Below are 18,065 nucleotides of genomic sequence, written 5' to 3' on the forward strand. Positions count from 1 at the left end.
AAACGAATTTAAATACAAAAATTAAACTCTGAGAAATAAATCTCAATTCTCTCTTAACTGAATTGAAATTAAAAGATTTAAAGAATGACAATAAGTTAATTATAATTATGTTCATATCATGGAATTTGAAAAACGTGATGTTAAATTTCTGAATTGTAAAATAATTGGCTTTCATCAAATAATGGCCTGTAATGCTTAAAATAATTTTTAAAATCGTATTTAAATTAATAGCTTTATTACATAATTTTATTAGCAGCACATCAACTGCTTTCAAAATGCAATTTATATGTTTTTTATATTTTTGTACATTCAGTAAGAAAATTATTTAAAACTGGGTTGTACTTTCATTGAAAACATGAAAAATAATTAATAAAAGGGCAACTAACTCTAAATTTCAATCTGCCATCTGCTGGTACTTCATATATCTGTGAGGAATTTGTGTAAAAAGTAAAATGAATCTAAAAATGAGAAACTTTTAAACAAAAATTTGCATACATTCAGCAAATTTCATTGATTATAAATGTGGGAAAATAATTTAAATTTAGGCAACCATAAAATGTGAGGACCATTTCAATTTCATGCTAATTTAATTAGCAAAATCCTTAAAATAAAACAGTTTCATAATAAATAAATAAATAATTCTTCGGTTAACTCTGTTTCTATCTAATTTCATCATTTTGTGTTACTTTCTTAGCATTATTGTTCACTTCCCTTTTCGCTGAAATATTACATTATTATAACTTACGCTTCAGCAGAAAGCGAGCGACCACTGTCTGATAAAATCTGTGTGTCGATCGAGAGCAAAGCCTTTGGAAATCCATAATTTTCACATCATCCGCTGCATCTCACTGTATAGCCGTCGTGAAATACACGATGTTTATGAAATATGCTGCCGAGATATCCAGACCGGGAAACACGTACGCGGCGAGAAAGAGATGTTTTATCGCTCTGCGCTCCAATGCTTTATTTACATCTCTCTATAGATGCCATAATTCGAAAATAAAAGTGTGCCCGCTACTTACAAAACAAACAATTTTGTGTTGAGTGATTATTTTCGTGTGTGTGCATTTGCGCTGGGATTCGCCCTCAGGTGGTGTTTTATTACCGTCCGATGCCTCCGAACGATATTCTTCGAACACGCTTCCACTTGGGCAAATAATACACCTGCGTGCATCCTTCTCCAAGTTTTATCGCACGAATTGATCCATTGATTCTTATACACACATTTGTTGGTCTTTCAAAACTAGCTTTAGTAAAATGCTTGACGCTTTGCTTGTGTGAATATAATATTTATTTCTCTATTGTATCATTTTTTAATCCGAAACAAATTTAAAAAAAAAATCACAGCTTTCCCTTTCACCGATTGAATGAATTAGTTCTGAAATTGAACTAACGTAATTTGATTTTAGTAGAAATATTTAAGATTTAATAAATGAAGGAGGAGTTGAGCTTTTTTTATAAAAATTATGCTCTCTTTGTTGAAGCGCTCGATGTTTTTTTGGTAAGATATTTTTGAACTTTTCAGATTTTATCGAAGAACATTTTTCATCAGAAAATATTGGCTTTTTTACTTGAAAATAATTTCTTATTGTTAGAGGCAATAATTGATGATTTTAAAAGTTAAATTAATTTTATATTTAACTAAAAGCTTATTTTTTCCAAAACCAATCGCTTTTAAAAGTTCTCAAATTTAACCAACGATCGAGAATAAAAATATTAAAATTTGGATTTAATTGATAAATTGACTCAAAAACAAAACAGTAAGACTAAAAGAAAGGTTTCAGAATATTCTGCAAATGAACTTCCTTCTAACAAAATATTGTGCCTGGACATCACTGACAGTGATTTAAGCTAACTGACAATTAAAATTTAAGGAGCGCTGCTCGGCAAGAGAGTAAATTTACAAAACTAATGGTCAGAGACCTCATCAGACAATCGGTTGATTATTTTTCTCCATCTGCCTCTTCACGCGCTCGAAATTTATTATTATTCATCTCGGTGCGTCTCCTTATTCGGCGGCAAGCGAGGTAAGTAAGAGGCCGCTTAATTTCCACTCTAATTTATTTGCATTAGTTAGCCTTAGAGCGTCACCAGCGTGCTTAAATAATAAAAAGTGGCGCGCAATAAATAATAAAAATAACCCGCGCGGAATGCATGTTTGTTGTCGGAGCGTTTGATATTCATTTAAAAAATGAATGAGTTATAAAACAGCAGCAGCCGAGCTCGCCACGGGTACAAAAACAAAACCGGCCGCTCCAAAGAAGTGTTCATTAATTATGCTGTCACATGTTATAATTAATATGATTGGTCGAGCCGAGTTCGTTTTTACCATTTAATGATTCACTGCTGTTTAGATTGTATTAAAAAGAAGCGCGGTCGGTTTTTTCTTTCCAACTCGTTACAGGAGTGCGATCGGAATAAAGTTTTTTGATAAACAGAGCTAGCGTACGTAATTTGTTGCTGGGAAATTGGGGGCCAACCACACCTGGGTGATCCCTGATCAGAACTTTGACTGACAACCGCGGACCTTCGAATGACCTTTAATTTTATATTTGTGAAAATTAATCAATCTGAAACGATTCTTTTAATGAAACCAATGATTGGAGGTCATTTTTTATACTTTTCAATTGAATCTTATATACAAGTAAATGATGTCTGGTGATTAATTAAGGTGAATTTCTACACTTCTAAATGATTCAATATTGAAAGAGTAATTCGTCTTGTACAAAAACACAATCAATCGAGTTAAGTTTGAGGTTTCAGGGAAAAATTGGAAAAAAATTTAAGCAAAACATCAAATTCGTGATCAATAAATTTTTCCTTCAAAGGAAATTGAAATGAATTTTTATTGCAATTTCAGCTTCCTTGAAAGTTTTACGACTTTAAAAATTTGAAATATTTAGAGGTTTGGTCCATTAAGATAAAATTATGTTGTGATGTTTTGCAAAATTACAGGCACAGATGAAGTAAATTTTACTGATTTTTAAAGAAATCTCTTAAATTTTCTACTTTTAAATCAAGCATCTTTTATGAAAATTGCTCCCGTTACTTTACATTTAATAAAAAATTGTTAATTATTGCGTTTTTTTAGAGATTAATCCATCAATAGCTTAAAGCTGAATCCCAAACCGATAATCATCCATTTGAAATGAATTAAAATCTGCACAATTTTTTAGCCACTGGGGCGGCTTGCTGGAGATTGCCAACAAAATCTCACAATTAGAGGGCAGCGTTGCGCCGACGAATGTTTTTTGTGGTTGACAAAGTCCATTTTAATATTTTTATCATTTATCATGGCGATATCAACGGCAGTGATCTGGCCTTTCAATTTTGTATATAATAAGCGACGGGCGCACGTGTGTGCATGTTGCAGAGAGAAGAGAGAGAGAGAGACGGAGGCAATTTAAATTCTTTTTGGTGACGCTAAATAAAAAATTATTACTCTCGTATGCTTTAATATATTTTCACAATACCTTTTTTAATGGAAGATTTATATCTGCGTTTAATCTGTCTGACTGAGAGGGAAATTCGACGACCGGTCTCTTCTTTCTTTCTTTCTAGGCCCTGATATGTATTTTCTCTCTCTCTCTCTCAGAATCGCCCATATTCATCCCACCCGTCATTGTTTTATACGTTCTGCTCTTTTTTCTTAATTCACGTGCGACTCCGTGCGCTATTATTATCACGGCTCGTGTGTATTTTTTCATTATTTTTTTCTCCGCGTTCCGTAATATAAAAAATATAATATATAATTCCCGGGCCGGCGTGCATATGTATTCTCACCCTGCACGTCTCGAGTTCCCTCTCGAATTATTATTAGCTGACCTTTGATATTCAATATGTAAATTATCACTTACACTCGCCTGTGGATGTGTTATTATTAAAAAGGAAATGCCGCGCGCGCGAGCAGCGCGAGGGCACGAACCGCGCACCAACTTTTGTTCTCCACGTATTCGCCACGCTCATTCCCACTTGCTCTTTGAATGAGAAAAAAAATATAATAATGCGTACTTTATTTTTATGGTCTTGTGTGAGCATATATTAATGTGTTTTCTATACGGGCCTGTATATGTAATATTGTGCAACATTTTGTCTTCTTTCGCTTCGTTATGCAAGGTTTACATTATCCGGCATTATCCTCTGCTTGTATAATTTTTTTGCAACATTTTATGGCATAAATTATGAAGATTACTGGTAAACTCATGGCTTATATAGCTTGTAAAAATGCTTTTTTCCCTGTTTTATGAAAAACTTAGGAAAAGAAGGGGGAGTATTTTTAGATTTCCCCTTTTTCCATATATTTTCTATCTTTTTGTATTGGTAAAACCGAAACCGAGACTGGTAGGGCCGCTAAAAAATTAACAGGATAAGCCTGTTTTTTCGTACTTCATGCAAGTCGCTTCAAGAGTGCCCAACTTCTATTTATTCCTTTTATTCTCTGAATTTTCTCAAAAGAATGCTAAGTTTTGACAATGCTGACGAAAATTTGGTGATATATTTAAACAATTTGGCAGCGTTGAGCAATTTTTAGACAACACATTAGAGAAGAAAAAATACGGAAACAATATTTTAAAAAAATTTCTAAATAACCATCTACAAATTTATTTATAATTTTTTACTCTCTCTGACAAGAGGGATAAGAAAATAAATTTCAATCATAATTTATATTAGCATTTTATAATGAATTGCTACGAAATCATTATCCAACTTGTAACATTTTTGCTGAAAAACTTCTTTTTCCAGACACAGAAGCAAGAATTTCTATAGAAATTTAATTTACATTAATCTTAAAATTGCAATAAAATGAGCCCAACTGGGTTTGATATCAACAAAATCAAAGATAATTTTGAACGTTATAAAAATCAAATAAAATTTCTCATCAACTTCTACAAGTTTGAATAGACAAATTCAATTAATTTTATCTATTTTCTCACATTCATTTTTTTTTTCAGAAAAAAAAATCAATGATTTTGAATTCTTTTGTGCTGACGAACTTTTTAAAGCACTCACATTAGGTAAACAAAAGCACACACTCCTTCGTGAGCTCACCATTAACAAGTACACCTTCCGTGCAAAACAAATAAAATAATTTACCACGACCGTTAAACCGAACAACCCTTCCAACCGATTACGATCGCGCATTTAAGACAAAAAAAAACCATTTGCCGATTGAACGGAAACAAATTATACCCACTAAGTTAAAAAAAAAACCATTCAGCAAGTTGATGGCGCGCGCGCAGGTTGGTCCATTGATGGCCTCATCACGACAATGGAAAAACAAGGACGACGCCTGCTGGCCCGTGATAGCGTGCGATTAGCCCAAGACGGTCGTGTGGGCCTGTCATTTACCCATTCAAGGGACCGTGACCCCTTCACCCCGCACTTCCTTTTCATGCACACTAGAGAGAGAGAAAAAGAGAGCCAGTGCGTCTCTCTCAAGCGAGCGGGCGCACCTTAAATAATAATCTCACTCCAGCACACGACGCTTCTTGTTTCAAGCCTTTGGACTCTCTTCGTGTGTATTTTATTTCGCTCATAAGAGAAGAAGAAGAAGAAGAAGGAACGACGCCAGCATCACACAGAGATGGACCCTCCCCTTTGCCGAGTTCGCCCATTCATTAATCCGTTCATTCATGAATGCTCGCTCCGATGCTTGATGGGAGGTGGATATATTTATGTATATTTAAATTTATAAATATATTTTTTGGCCAAGGTGGAATTTTTTCGTACTCTCCCATTCATTGAACTCTCGGCCGATTCAACACCCGAGGGGACGTGCGCCTGTCAATGTAGAGAGATTTGAGTGGATGCAGGTGTGCTGCGCTCATCACCGAAGAGAGACGTGAGTCGGAAATCGCCTAGAAGTGTGACTTGCAAACGCTGCCAATCAATTTCTAGCGTAACGTGTTGCATGGAATATTATGTGGTTATAAAATTTTACTGCGGAAAGGGCAGACTTCAAACAAATAAGAAACCTGTAATCCAAAATTTTAATTCTATATTATTCAACACTATAATTTTAGGCTAAAAAATTAAAGAGAAAATGAATAATAAAAAATTTACATAATTACAAAAATCTGCTCAATAAGCATGAATTATAAAGTATGAAAGTAATAGTTTCAGAAGAGTCTTTTATTGAAATAATTTTATTGCATAGGTTTGCATTACTTTGGTGAAAAAAATTAATTAGTGTCCTTGAGTTTATAAAATAAATTGAAGAAATGAGAAGACGTAAATGAATTTTATTTTGATCAAAATGCCTTGTAAAAAGAATTCCCAAAAATCTTATTTATATTTTGAGATAAATCTTGAAAAATATTATGAAAACTTTTGTACCAAACTTGGTTCTTAATTAAAAAGCTAGTAATAAATTTATGTAAATGTTTGGCTTCCTACAACGATTCCCAAAATTAACTAAAAATCTCAAATGGTTTTAATTCTTTTCATTAACAAATGATATTTATAATCTGTATTAAAAATTTAATAATATTAACAATTGATTCTTAATTTATTATAATCTTATCCTAAAATTAAAATTATCAAACTAATACATAAGAAGAATGCACCTTCAAAACAAGAGGTTTTTGCTGGATATTTATCATGATTTTCTCTTTAAAACGCTTTCTTTAATTAAAATTATACTTAAAATTTAAAAGTGAGAATAAATTAAGGAATTTTAGGGCTTTTTAAATTATCACGCATTTCCACCACAACTATGTTATATATTTTCAAAAGTTTTATGCTGCACCTGTTTCAATAATCTAGAGTAATTGGTCGCTAAAAAGGCGGCTCGTATCACATGCAGGATGCAACCCTTCCTTTTTCCATTCGCCGCCTCAGGTTGTTTGCTCTGGCAACCCTTTTGTGCTCCCCTTTGCCTTTCACCGGCTGCAGGTTTTTTTTACACAACCTGCTCGTCGGAAACCCTACGTTGACATTAATATTTTCGGCAGGTTGAAGGAAAACAAACGCCAAGGGATTTATGCATGTAAACGCTCGCTCGCGCCTCGAGCGACCTTTTATTTATTTATCCTGGTACGATATTTACAACAAATTTCCTGTGTGTGATGTGCGACATAAAATATACATGGATTTTTTTCCAGAAAAAAAGAGAGAGTGAGGCGGAAAATAAATTAACGGGCAATAAATAGAGACGGCTTGGAATGATACAGCTTTCAGCAAGTCATCGTCGAAAGGATGCAGAAAAGCCGGTGCGTGCGTGGAATTTATCTTATTAAAATATTTGACGTTTACACTGAGAAGGGTGCGTTTATTATCACAGAGAGAGGAATGCAACTCGTACTGAGTTATTCTTACCAAGAGAGAGAGAGATTATGATTTGCAAAAATATATAATGTACATAATGCAAAACTCGACTCGGCGGCAGCAGTCTTCCTCTGAATATTTTACTTTTTCAAAAATAATTCTTTTTAATTTTGCTCACACTCCAGCACGACATCATAATATTATAGTAAAAAACATTTTAAAAATAATTTTTCAGTATAAAAATCAAGAGATCCGCGTACTTTAATCATGAGTCAATATCAAACAGCGATGTGTCTTTTCATGTGCAGGGCCAGGTGATCCGACCTGGAGAAGGCCCTTTCGCAGAGTCTGCACTGGAAGGGTCGGTCGCCGGTGTGCTTCCTGTAGTGCCTGGTGAGTTCGTCGGACCTGGCGAACTTCCAGCCGCAGCCCTTCCACGAGCACAGGTACGGTTTTTCCCCCGTGTGCGTCCTCAGGTGGGCCTTGAGGTGCGAGGACTTGGTGTAGGTTTTGGCGCAGCCGGCGTAGGTGCACGTGTGCGTGGTCACCTTTTTCCGGCCCCAGCGACGTCTGCCCCGTTTCGGTTTGGCGGGCGGCGGCTGGACGACGTCCATTTGGGCGGGGTTGGTGCCCAGGTAGTTGGTCACCTGCGGAGGGGGGTGCTGCATGTGGTGGCGGTGGTTCAGCAGGTTGGCGAGGTGAGGGGAGGCTGGAGGGGTCATGACCCTGAGGCCGGAGGGGTAGTGTGCCGCCAAGCGGTGGGGGGTTGCATTCTGAGGGTGCCACTGCATCATGTCAGAATGGGGGTAGGGGGCGCGGAGCACCGCGTGAGGGTGATTGTCAGGACTGGAGGGGGGCGAGTGGAAGGAGTTTTGGGTGGGGACGATGGTCATGGTGCCGTTGTACGACGAGTCCTGCCCCTGCCCGTGGATTTGGGGGTAGTTGAACTGGTGGGGTTGGTTGTACCCCGGTTTCGTGTCCATCGGGTAGGGGTGGCCAGCGTACGGGTTGCTGTTGAGGTCGACGACCTGACTCAGGGTGGGCTCATAACGAGCGTCGTCCGGTTCGTTTTTTATGTGCACCTGTTGCTGCGCGAGCTGGTGGGGGTGATGTGGATGGAGGGGTTGGTCGGGGTTGTTGAGATGAATGCTCGGACTAGGGGAGAAGTGGTGGTACCCTGAGTTGTACTCAGGGTACGAGTACTTGTCGCTGCTGGCCATTGGTGAGGGGTACTGGTAGGGGGTTGCCGCTGGAGGGGTTGGTCCGGCTGGGCCGATTGCGGATTGAAGGCCCCGCTGTTGCTCAGGGTCGCCTGAGAGCACGCTCTCAATGTCCTGCCACATCTGGAAACGCCAGAGAAAAACAAAGAGAATTAATTATAATGAAGAAAATAATATAAAATAATTAAATATTAAAAATAAATATTTTTGTAAAAAGTTTTTAAAATTTTATATAAATATATGATCTACATTTTCTGTTTCAATGAAATTCATTTATTTAATAAAATTGAATATAATGTCTGAAAGTACTTCTTTTTAATTATTGTGCAATTTCTTGATATTTCATTTAAATAGAGGAGCGTCAAATTCATTTTGTCTATTATTTTAAATTGGCAATCAAATAATATTAAAGTTATTTCTAGTCGTATTTAATTTTGAAATGTAAAATAAAATATGGAAACGCTGACCAAAATATATAAGGTTGATGCAATTTTATAATTCCAAGGATTATTTTCTTATTAAACGGCTATCTATGAATTTTAAATTGAGTGGGATCCTAAAAAGGGCAAGTTAGGAGGTTTGTCACAGATTTAATAAAAATTAATTTCGCCAGCAGATGAAGCCGTGTAATTTAATTACGGGGCGGCTCATCTCGCAGATTTCATGCTCGGGCAACTATTTTGGGTGGAAATTCTCGCTGCCCATCACATTTTCAATTTAAAGAGCAGAGTGTGCCTGACGTGGGTGGCTCACTATATTGTTCTTGACCCGGCGCATGCATTAAGCACCGGCGGGCAACTTCATTTCGCCGCTCGGCACAATGGAAAATAAAAATAAAAAGATTCGAAAGAGCTGTACATTTAAAAAAATACATTAGTCTACTTACGTGTCGGGGCTTAGTGGGCTTATTGTCTGGGTGCAGAAATTGTGCAGGTGGTCCCAAAGAGTGCACCATACAAAAGTCTAGAAGTGGAAGTGCTGTGCCGCACTCTGCAATTCAAACAAACATACAAAGACATATGTAAATCACCGATTATTAAGTTGTGCCGTAATTCGAGAATAAATCATCAGCGTGGATTGCTCTCTCGCGTGCAGTTCCGTTTACAACCGCGAATAATCGTAAATCATAATATATAAAAAAATCCTAGATAAAAAATGTAAATTATGAAACAATGAGAGAATTAAGTCCTTACGATGAGCATTATTTTTTCATTTATTGCTTTGGAGGAAACGGTTATTATTTTTTTCGGGGGATTTTATTCCTCGCCGGCGCGCACAAACACGTGGTAAAGAGGTGTGTTTGATGTCGGCGATATCAAAGGGAATTAATATCATCATCAGAAAGCTGGTTTCCCTCTCTCGCACGTATACGTACACAATTAGAAACAGGCGAAACCGCGGCGCTGTGAGATGCGTGGCTTATTGCATGTGATAGCCGCGCGCGCTGCTCTCTGATGTTGATACACTTTAATGTAGAATATTCCTGATAACGCACTCAAAAGTTTTTATTGAAATTTTTATATAAAGCAGGGCCAACAAAAATGAATCATCTGTCGTCCCTATAAACACAAAATTTTGACAATTTTGTCACAAAGTAAAAGTATGCAGCTAAATAAAAGCTGCAGCACTGTTTGATGATGTAAATTTTTAATTTCAATTATAATAAATAGTTATTTTTGTATAATATTTGAAATCTTTTAAAATATTATAAAAAAAATTTAAATTTTAACTTGATAGGAATATATGAATAAGAATTTTATTTTTCTAAATAATTTAGTTCTAATTGATAAGTTCTTTGTTAGTACAATTTATAGAGCCTAGTGAATTATGCGCATTACATTGGAATTTTCAAAGAGGGCAAAAACCAGCGTTTTGTTAAGTTTGAAAACTTGCTTTAATTGAAAATAAAATTTAAAAAACGGCTCTTCCAGCTTTGTGTTTGAGGTATGAAACCTCATTTTTTGAGCAAGAGAAAACTTTAAAAAAAAAATAATGGGAAAGGCCATGACATATGATTCAATTTCTAAAATTCTGCACTAAATAGAGAAAATTAAATTTGCAATTTATATCAAATATTTTAGCTTATTTGTCTTATAATTTTTTTTTTATCAAAATCAAAATAAATCAATGAATTTTGGAGTTCTAATTTTCATTTTACTTGCGTCGAGTTAAAAATTCGATTGTGTCTTTATTCTGTAGATTTAGTTTCCAAATAATTTCTTTCAGTTTCAGATTGCAGAGAGCGTTTCGTGGGTGGTATTGACACTGAAGGAGTGCCGCATACTCCAATATTGCGCGCTACACCTTTTTGATAAAAACCTACAAGCGCGTCGGCCGCGCGGCGTTTTATTTTTTCAGCGGCCGCTCTCGCATTCCATTCATAAAAGAGCGACTGTTGTTTCGAGAGATCGGAGCAATATGATGTGTGCGAGGACTGAATACCTGCACGTTGCGCGCATGTAAAAAAAATATATATGTTTTCGCTCGCAGCAGATCTACTTTGACTCGCGGCCAAAGTAAACATATACGGCCTTTCTTGGCCATCTCTCCACATGAGTAGGGTTGATAGAATTTTAATTGCGTCAGATCTTGAATGAAAGAAAGGGTGGCGTCACTTTTCGTACAGACAAAATGTACTCAAGTGGCTACTTGCACCTCCACGCAAGATGATTAATAAAAATGATGAATTTTCATTCACTTCTCATTCAAATTTACAAAAGATATTTAAATTCATTTCAAGTATAAAAACCGGCCAAATAATCAATTTAATGGAAATTTATTTAACTTTGAAGAAAATCTTAAATGAAGATTAATTAATTACTCGCTCTAAATGTCTAAATTTTGTACAATTTCAAATCCCATCTACATCAAAATGGTTGAGAATGAAGATTTAAATTTATTCATAAAAACAAAAATTGAGATTTGAAGTATAATACATGGAATCTATTAAAATTTAATTCACATTGAAGATATGAATGATGTAAAAGAAATATTTATTATTTTTTCTCTGCTCAATAAAATAAAAATGGAAAATTTTAATTCAATTTTCAATCTAATTGTTGAAGAGGATTTTTGTAATTAATCTTAAGCTAAATGATAAAAAAATAATAAAAATAACTTAATATATATTGAAATAAATTTAGAAAAGTTAAAAAAAAGATTATTAAATTAATTATCTTAATTCCCGTTTTTTATTTATCTGTTAAGGTTAATTGTTACAACGAAGAAAGGAAAAAAATTGATTATTTGTTTTGAAAAAAAAACAGCACCAGCAAGTTTAAAGAACAAAAATTCAGCTATGCTAAACCAAATGTAAAACTTTTAATTTTAGTCTCATCCGATAATTAAATAAATTGGTTTAAACAAATGAAGTAATATGAATTTATTTATTTGAAACAAAAATTTAAAAACTAAATTTTCAATTAATTACATGATAGACTTTTCAAACAAAGAACTCTTATAAGAATAAAATTAAGGACCTTTTGTAAAAAATTTAAGTAAATACTAAATTTAGTGAAAAATTTTTAATAGAAATTAGTTAGCCTTTTTATAAAATCATGAAATTGAATTTATATTAATTTTTTTCTCTCAAAAAGTTACTATTAACTTTTCTTGAAGGAACAAAATCAAGGAAACGAAGGGACTGAATAAAAAATTTAGTGTCCCTGGCGCGTCTACGGTGTCATTTAGGTGGTCAGGAGGCCCATTGTCCTTTTAAGAGTTACACGCATAAACACAATTTCCTACTCATTGAAAACACGCGCGGCATACAAAACACTCGCGCGCGGTGATATTTGAAAGCGAGAGAGAAAAATTTCAATAAATCCTCACTCGGCAGGCGCACAATCGAGGAAGCGTGAATACGAAAATCTTTTTTAATAAAGACTTACACACGCACAAGCAGAAGCACACTCGCCGCGATATTATTACACATTTTCTTCCTCTTTTTTTTAATTTACCGCGCATAAATCACGTGAAAAGGGACACGACGCGCTATTATACTCGATACAGAGGAGAGAGAAGAGACGAACGGACACCCGAGTGTGTGCGCGACATCTCAGCAGTTCAAATAAATTTTAATTATGTCCTTTTTGTGCGAGCAGACGGTTTTTTCCGACCGCAGAGAAGAAAGAGAAAAAAAAATCACTTGTGTTCAGTCAGGTGGACGCCGCGGTTGATATCTGCCTACCCTAGTGGTTTCAAAAGGAAAATTGATTTTTTTTCTTTTTTTTCTTCGTCTGAGCTATTTTATTTATTTAAATTTCACTTTTTAAAAATGAAAACTAAATAATATTAATAATTAGAATTTAATGCCGATAAAAGCATTTAATCAACAGGGGAACATGAAAATAAACTGAATTATTAAACCCAATTAATCGTCGTCATTGTCATTCCATTTTGATTCATGTTTTTAAAAATGTATTTTAATTTGTGTACATTTTTGTAAATTAAATTATTGATACAATTCATGTCTTTGACGCTTGGAGATTAAATAAACGTGTTTATTTTATTTTTGATTATTAAAATTAATAAAACTTATGTGACTTGAACTGCTGAAGTGCAATATTAATATCAAGTGAAGTTTAAACTCATTAATTACAAGGAAGGATATATAAAAAGAAATTAAATGTTCTTGATCCCACATAAAATAAAATTCCAGCGCGAAGACCTGTTTAATTGGAAAAAGGATATTGCACCAATTTGTCTTAAACGTATAAAAATTCCGCCCTAGAGCTCAATGTTTCTGATTATTATGATAGCATGCAATCTTTACAACGTGAGCAGATAAGTGAGTCAAAGTCAAGAGTAAATATTGGATATATATGTGAAATATTTCTTTTGCCTATAATTCACACTGTTTGTCAATTCCTTAAGAAACAGTCAGAATTCAGAAATAGGATTAATTAAATTTATTTGAAAAAAGATTTATTTTCAAAATTAATAAAATATTTTTTTAATACACGACAATCTATTAAATATTAAAATATAAACATAAATTTATCTATTTCATTATAATTGAGATTCGTTAAAATATAATAAAAATTATACGCAAACCATTTTTATGCATTTTTATTTTCTTTTCTCTAAATAAATTTTAAAAATCCCAAAATATAACTTTCAAAATTGATTAATTTATATTTAAAGATGATTTTAAAGGCTAAGTGAGGATTAAAGTCCGCCATTATTTTAAGCAACTCGTGGAAATTTCACCCTGTTAATTTTTTTTCCAGAAACAACAATATATACCTGCCAGAGTATGTGTTATGGGAAAATGGCACGGAGAAAAGCGGCGCACGCGTCTGCTCGGGTCTCGGATTTCGCTCTCGTCCGAAAAGCAGAGAGAGAATATTATTATGGCAGGCGGGCAGGTTGGCCTCTACAGAGATACAAATCGTCCGCATATCAAATTTCCACTCTTTTCGAATAAAACTGCCGGTGGAAATTTTTCTGCATCTCTCTCGCATATATGCGAGTGTGTGTAGGTTTGCGGTAGAGTTAGTATCATTTATTACATCTCTCGCGAGCATGCACATTTAATATATAAGCGACTGATAAAGTCAGCTAGTACGAATGCAATACAATATCATGACCAGACGTACACCCTACTGTGTGATCAAAAAGCGAAATGTTCGAGAAAGAGAGAGTGGACAAAACGCTTGTGTTGTTCTTCGCCGTGCTTTATTTGCATTGTTGCTGAACGCCGAGATTTATGGCAAAAGAGCAGAGCTGGTTCCACTCTCGCTTTCATTATTTTCAAATCTGTGATGTGAAAATGTGGGTTTATATTGATTGAATAAAAATTGTTAATAACTTCAAAATAAAGCTTAAATGACTTAAATTTTGGTTATAATTTAATAATTAACTTTCTTTAAACTTAATTTCTAATTTCCAGTTTTCTGGGTTTAGCTGCAGAGAAATTTTCGCTTGAAAATATCAAATAATAACTTTAATTTTTAATCAATTTACCAGAGATTGACTGAATAGAATCAATTTCTTGTTTCAAAATTATTGCAATTAATATTAAATTATATTATTGTTGATTAGTCAAATTTTGCAAAAAAAAAATTAAATAGCTGAAGAATAAATCAATTGTTGGGAAAGAAGTGAGAAGTATTGCATTGTTCATGCTAATCGGAAACAAGCACTAATAGCAAGAGTTTTGTTATAAAACTTCCTATATCAAAAAGATTCCATCCTCCGTAGGGACTTCATTTGTCTATCCCAAATAACGATTCCTTGAAAGCATTTAAAAAAAGTTTTGCATTTCCATCCAATTTTAAATAAAATTTGCATGAATTTCTACAAAACAATTTGTTCTTTGTTTGGCTTCAATCTCACCCAATCTAAAATTAAATTCTTCAAATTAAATTTATATTTGATTTTTGTGTATTGACTTGTTGTAAGATGTTGTGTATTTCATTGTATCTGATTGTAGAATAAATATAAATAAAGGGATTAATTACAATTTTAATCTGATGCAAATGAAATATAGAATCAAATGCAAGATTTGATAAATTTTTGTATTTGAATCTTATTGGCATAATCAGAACAATTTTTCACAATAGAAACTAACTATATAAATTCTCTTTTGATTGTAAAAAGACGATTTCAATTTTTCCACCGCACTGTTTTACGATGCCAATGAGGATTTCTTAAAATAAAATAAATGGCTGATGACTGATGAGAGAAATTCTGTGGTATGTTTTTTTTAATATACTTCCAAATGGAAGCTTTTAACAAACATGCGTCCAACTCCCTCGCAGGAAGAAAAATTTGGACACAAAAAGTCTCTCTCTCGCGCGCGTCAGTTGCTGGAATTCGTGATGTCGGACGGAGGAGCAACACACGACGAATATCTCAAATGTGTCAAGTCGAACACCTCTCACATTCATCGTTAATTCGTACCGCGGCGGCAGCAAAGCTTTTAAGCAATACGCGCTCATTGATATCGAGCGTTCAAATCTCTCCGAGGCCGAGCGGCTCTTCACAGTGGGGATTAGTGTCCGTAATCGCCGGCAAAGTGACTCGACTATCTCCCGCGCTGCTCTCCGTCAGCCTTTTTATCACCGCGGACGGAGTGGCGTGATTTAATTTTAGGAGCCGTTCCGAGATATCGATAATTCTTTCCCGACGGTGTTTGTTTTAATGCCTTTAATTCGGACCGAGAGCGAATTCGCACAGTCAGCTAATCCTCGTTATTGCCGCGCCGCGGTTGACTTGGCATTTGATTAAATTTTAGATATGAAACGGCAAAAAATAATACAACATGTAACTCGCGAAGAGGGGCTTAGTTGAAGGAAAATTAATAATGAATTAAAGGGTTCTGAGAATGGCATGTTTTTTTAATAATCTCCTCAGCTCTTAAAATATCATAAAATTAGATTCAATGTCAGCAGAAAATTTTTAAATTAAAAATAAAGAAATCAATCAGCAAGAATCATAAAATTCTTCAAATAATGCAAAACGTTTCATCAGATTGAAATTGCCATGAAAACATATAAATAATTTTAAATAAACGATTTTTTTCGCACAACTAGAGCATCAAATCAAGTCTTTGCAATAATGATTCATAAATCGTCCAATAATTTCCAAAAAATGATTAAAATTGTTGTAAACATGATTCGATTATGCCACGAGTCCTTAAATTTTAATCTCTATGTATAAATACTTTTGCTCAAAATTGCAAATATATAAGAAAATTATAGTCAGTTCAATGCAGCCATTGAAAGGAACAGCACTTTTGATAATAGCGTAAAACAATGAGCAACAAGCAAACATTGGGGTGATTAGAAATTATCAGACAAACGACCTTTATAAAATCTTGCAATCTTTCATTTCCTAATTTACCAAGAAATGGGAATGTTAAAAAAGATAGATAAAAATAGCTTGCTTATTAACCAGTGACCTCGGAAAAAATAGAAAAATAAGCCTTAAAAGAACATTAGACTGATCTAAAAATTCAACAGTTTTTCTAAAAATAAAATTAATTCAATAAAATAAAAGACAAATCGTTCAATACATCTAAGTCAACTTAAAATATACGTTTGTTCTCTCATTTAAAGCATTTTTGGTTAAATAAAAAAATAAAACATTTCACAATCTGCATCTCCATTTGAGCAGAGATGAGGTTGCTGTACTTGGCCTTGAGTTACGCCAATATAATAAATTTGCAAATAAAATTTCCATCAAACCATCTTAAAATTAAACGTCTTGTAACTAAAACCACTGAATTTAAAAAAAATGAAATGCTGGTTAAAATCCCTTTGAAAAAATTCTTAAATTGTGTAAATTTGTCTAAAATAGCAAAGTGAAATAGTGGAGATGCAACCTGCCCTTGCACACTGTCGTCCGGGTTGCATAAGCAACGCAAATCCAGTCGGCTTCGAAGCTGAATGGATCATTGGATATGGAGTCGTGCCGGTTGCATACGCACAAGGCACTTTCATTCAATACAACCGCAGGATTATTAGTCTGCGAAGGCACCTTTAAAACTGTTTAAAACTGGACTCTATCGAAAATTAAATTCTTGAAATAAATTAAGCTGTGATTTTTTCGTTTCGTGAACGGAACTGCACGGATTTCGAGCACTTTTGTGAGAGAGCAGGTGTGATGTGAGGGGGATGCGCAGCTTGCGAATCGCCGGTGAGGGGGATGAAATTCAAGCAAAGCAGGAAACGGACGGCACTCACCTCAGCGAAATCAGCCATCGTGCAACATTTTGGAGCGGCGGATTCAGCGTCTGGGGCTCTCTGGTTTCGCGCGACGCGTTGGCACTACTTTTCCTCGGCTCGCGGTCATGCACTGTGCATCTTGCGAAAACCACACGCGGGGCACAATTCGGACAGGCGAGCGGGCGAGCGACCAACACGTGCGTTTGGCTCGGGTTTCCTTCCGAAATTTCAGCTCGCGAGCACGCTCCTCTCCGCTGGTCGCGCACCGAAAAGAGAAAAATGCGAGTAATTTCATTAAAGGCGAGTGGCGACGGCGGCTGCGGCCCCTCTTTTCCCCCTCCTCGAGCCGCCGCGAGCACCATTGCTGGCCGCGGTGCCACTCGGAATAATTTGTCCCGGCCCCTTTTCACGGACTCGGCTGTCATTGGTAAGCGCGCGGCCGCGTCGCGCGACTCCCGCGGAAGGACGGCGCGAGCAGGGCACTCAGGAATTCGCTTCATTAGCACTCTTGAATTTATATGCCAAATGGGCATCCCTTTTTGCAAGTCTTGTCTGGGCTCCACAAGCCAAGGTCCAACTTTTTCACTGGAATTTTAAGTTCATAATCAATTATTTTGATAAGAAAAAGCGTTTTCCTTGTAAATATGCACATTTTTAAGTCAATCACCGAGACCCCTTTTTAATCAGTAAAGAAGATCCTGTAAAATATTAAATTTTTGTCATTTGCCTTTAAAGAATATTTATTAAATTGCATATGATTTTTTTCAAAAACAACAACTGATTTGCATTTGCAAACATTTCAATGTTATTTTTCTTCCACACCTAAAGGAGAAAAGTTCCAAATAATAAATGTTATGAAAATAGGCAATCTTTCAGAAACTCCTACTTGGGGCAAAACCTGTGATTA

At 35.1% G+C, this 18,065-nt stretch overlaps 1 protein-coding gene across 1 annotated transcript; it reads right to left on the minus strand.

The window, feature by feature from the left end:
• Nucleotides 1–6,990: 6,990 nt before the first annotated feature.
• Nucleotides 6,991–17,413, minus strand: LOC132204784 (Kruppel-like factor 3). The gene is made up of 3 exons (XM_059633549.1): nucleotides 17,177–17,413; nucleotides 9,373–9,476; nucleotides 6,991–8,609 (listed from the first exon to the last, which is right to left on the minus strand). Exons 2-3 carry the CDS (start codon nucleotides 9,439–9,441, stop codon nucleotides 7,545–7,547), a joined length of 1,134 nt encoding a protein of 377 aa, XP_059489532.1. The 5' UTR covers nucleotides 9,442–9,476; nucleotides 17,177–17,413; the 3' UTR covers nucleotides 6,991–7,544.
• Between the last annotated feature and the right edge of the window lie 652 nt (nucleotides 17,414–18,065).

The sequence above is a fragment of the Neocloeon triangulifer genome, unplaced genomic scaffold (assembly GCF_031216515.1).
Source record: "Neocloeon triangulifer isolate White Clay Creek 2 clone unplaced genomic scaffold, ASM3121651v1 ptg000022l, whole genome shotgun sequence".
NCBI classification, from domain to species: domain Eukaryota; kingdom Metazoa; phylum Arthropoda; class Insecta; order Ephemeroptera; family Baetidae; genus Neocloeon; species Neocloeon triangulifer.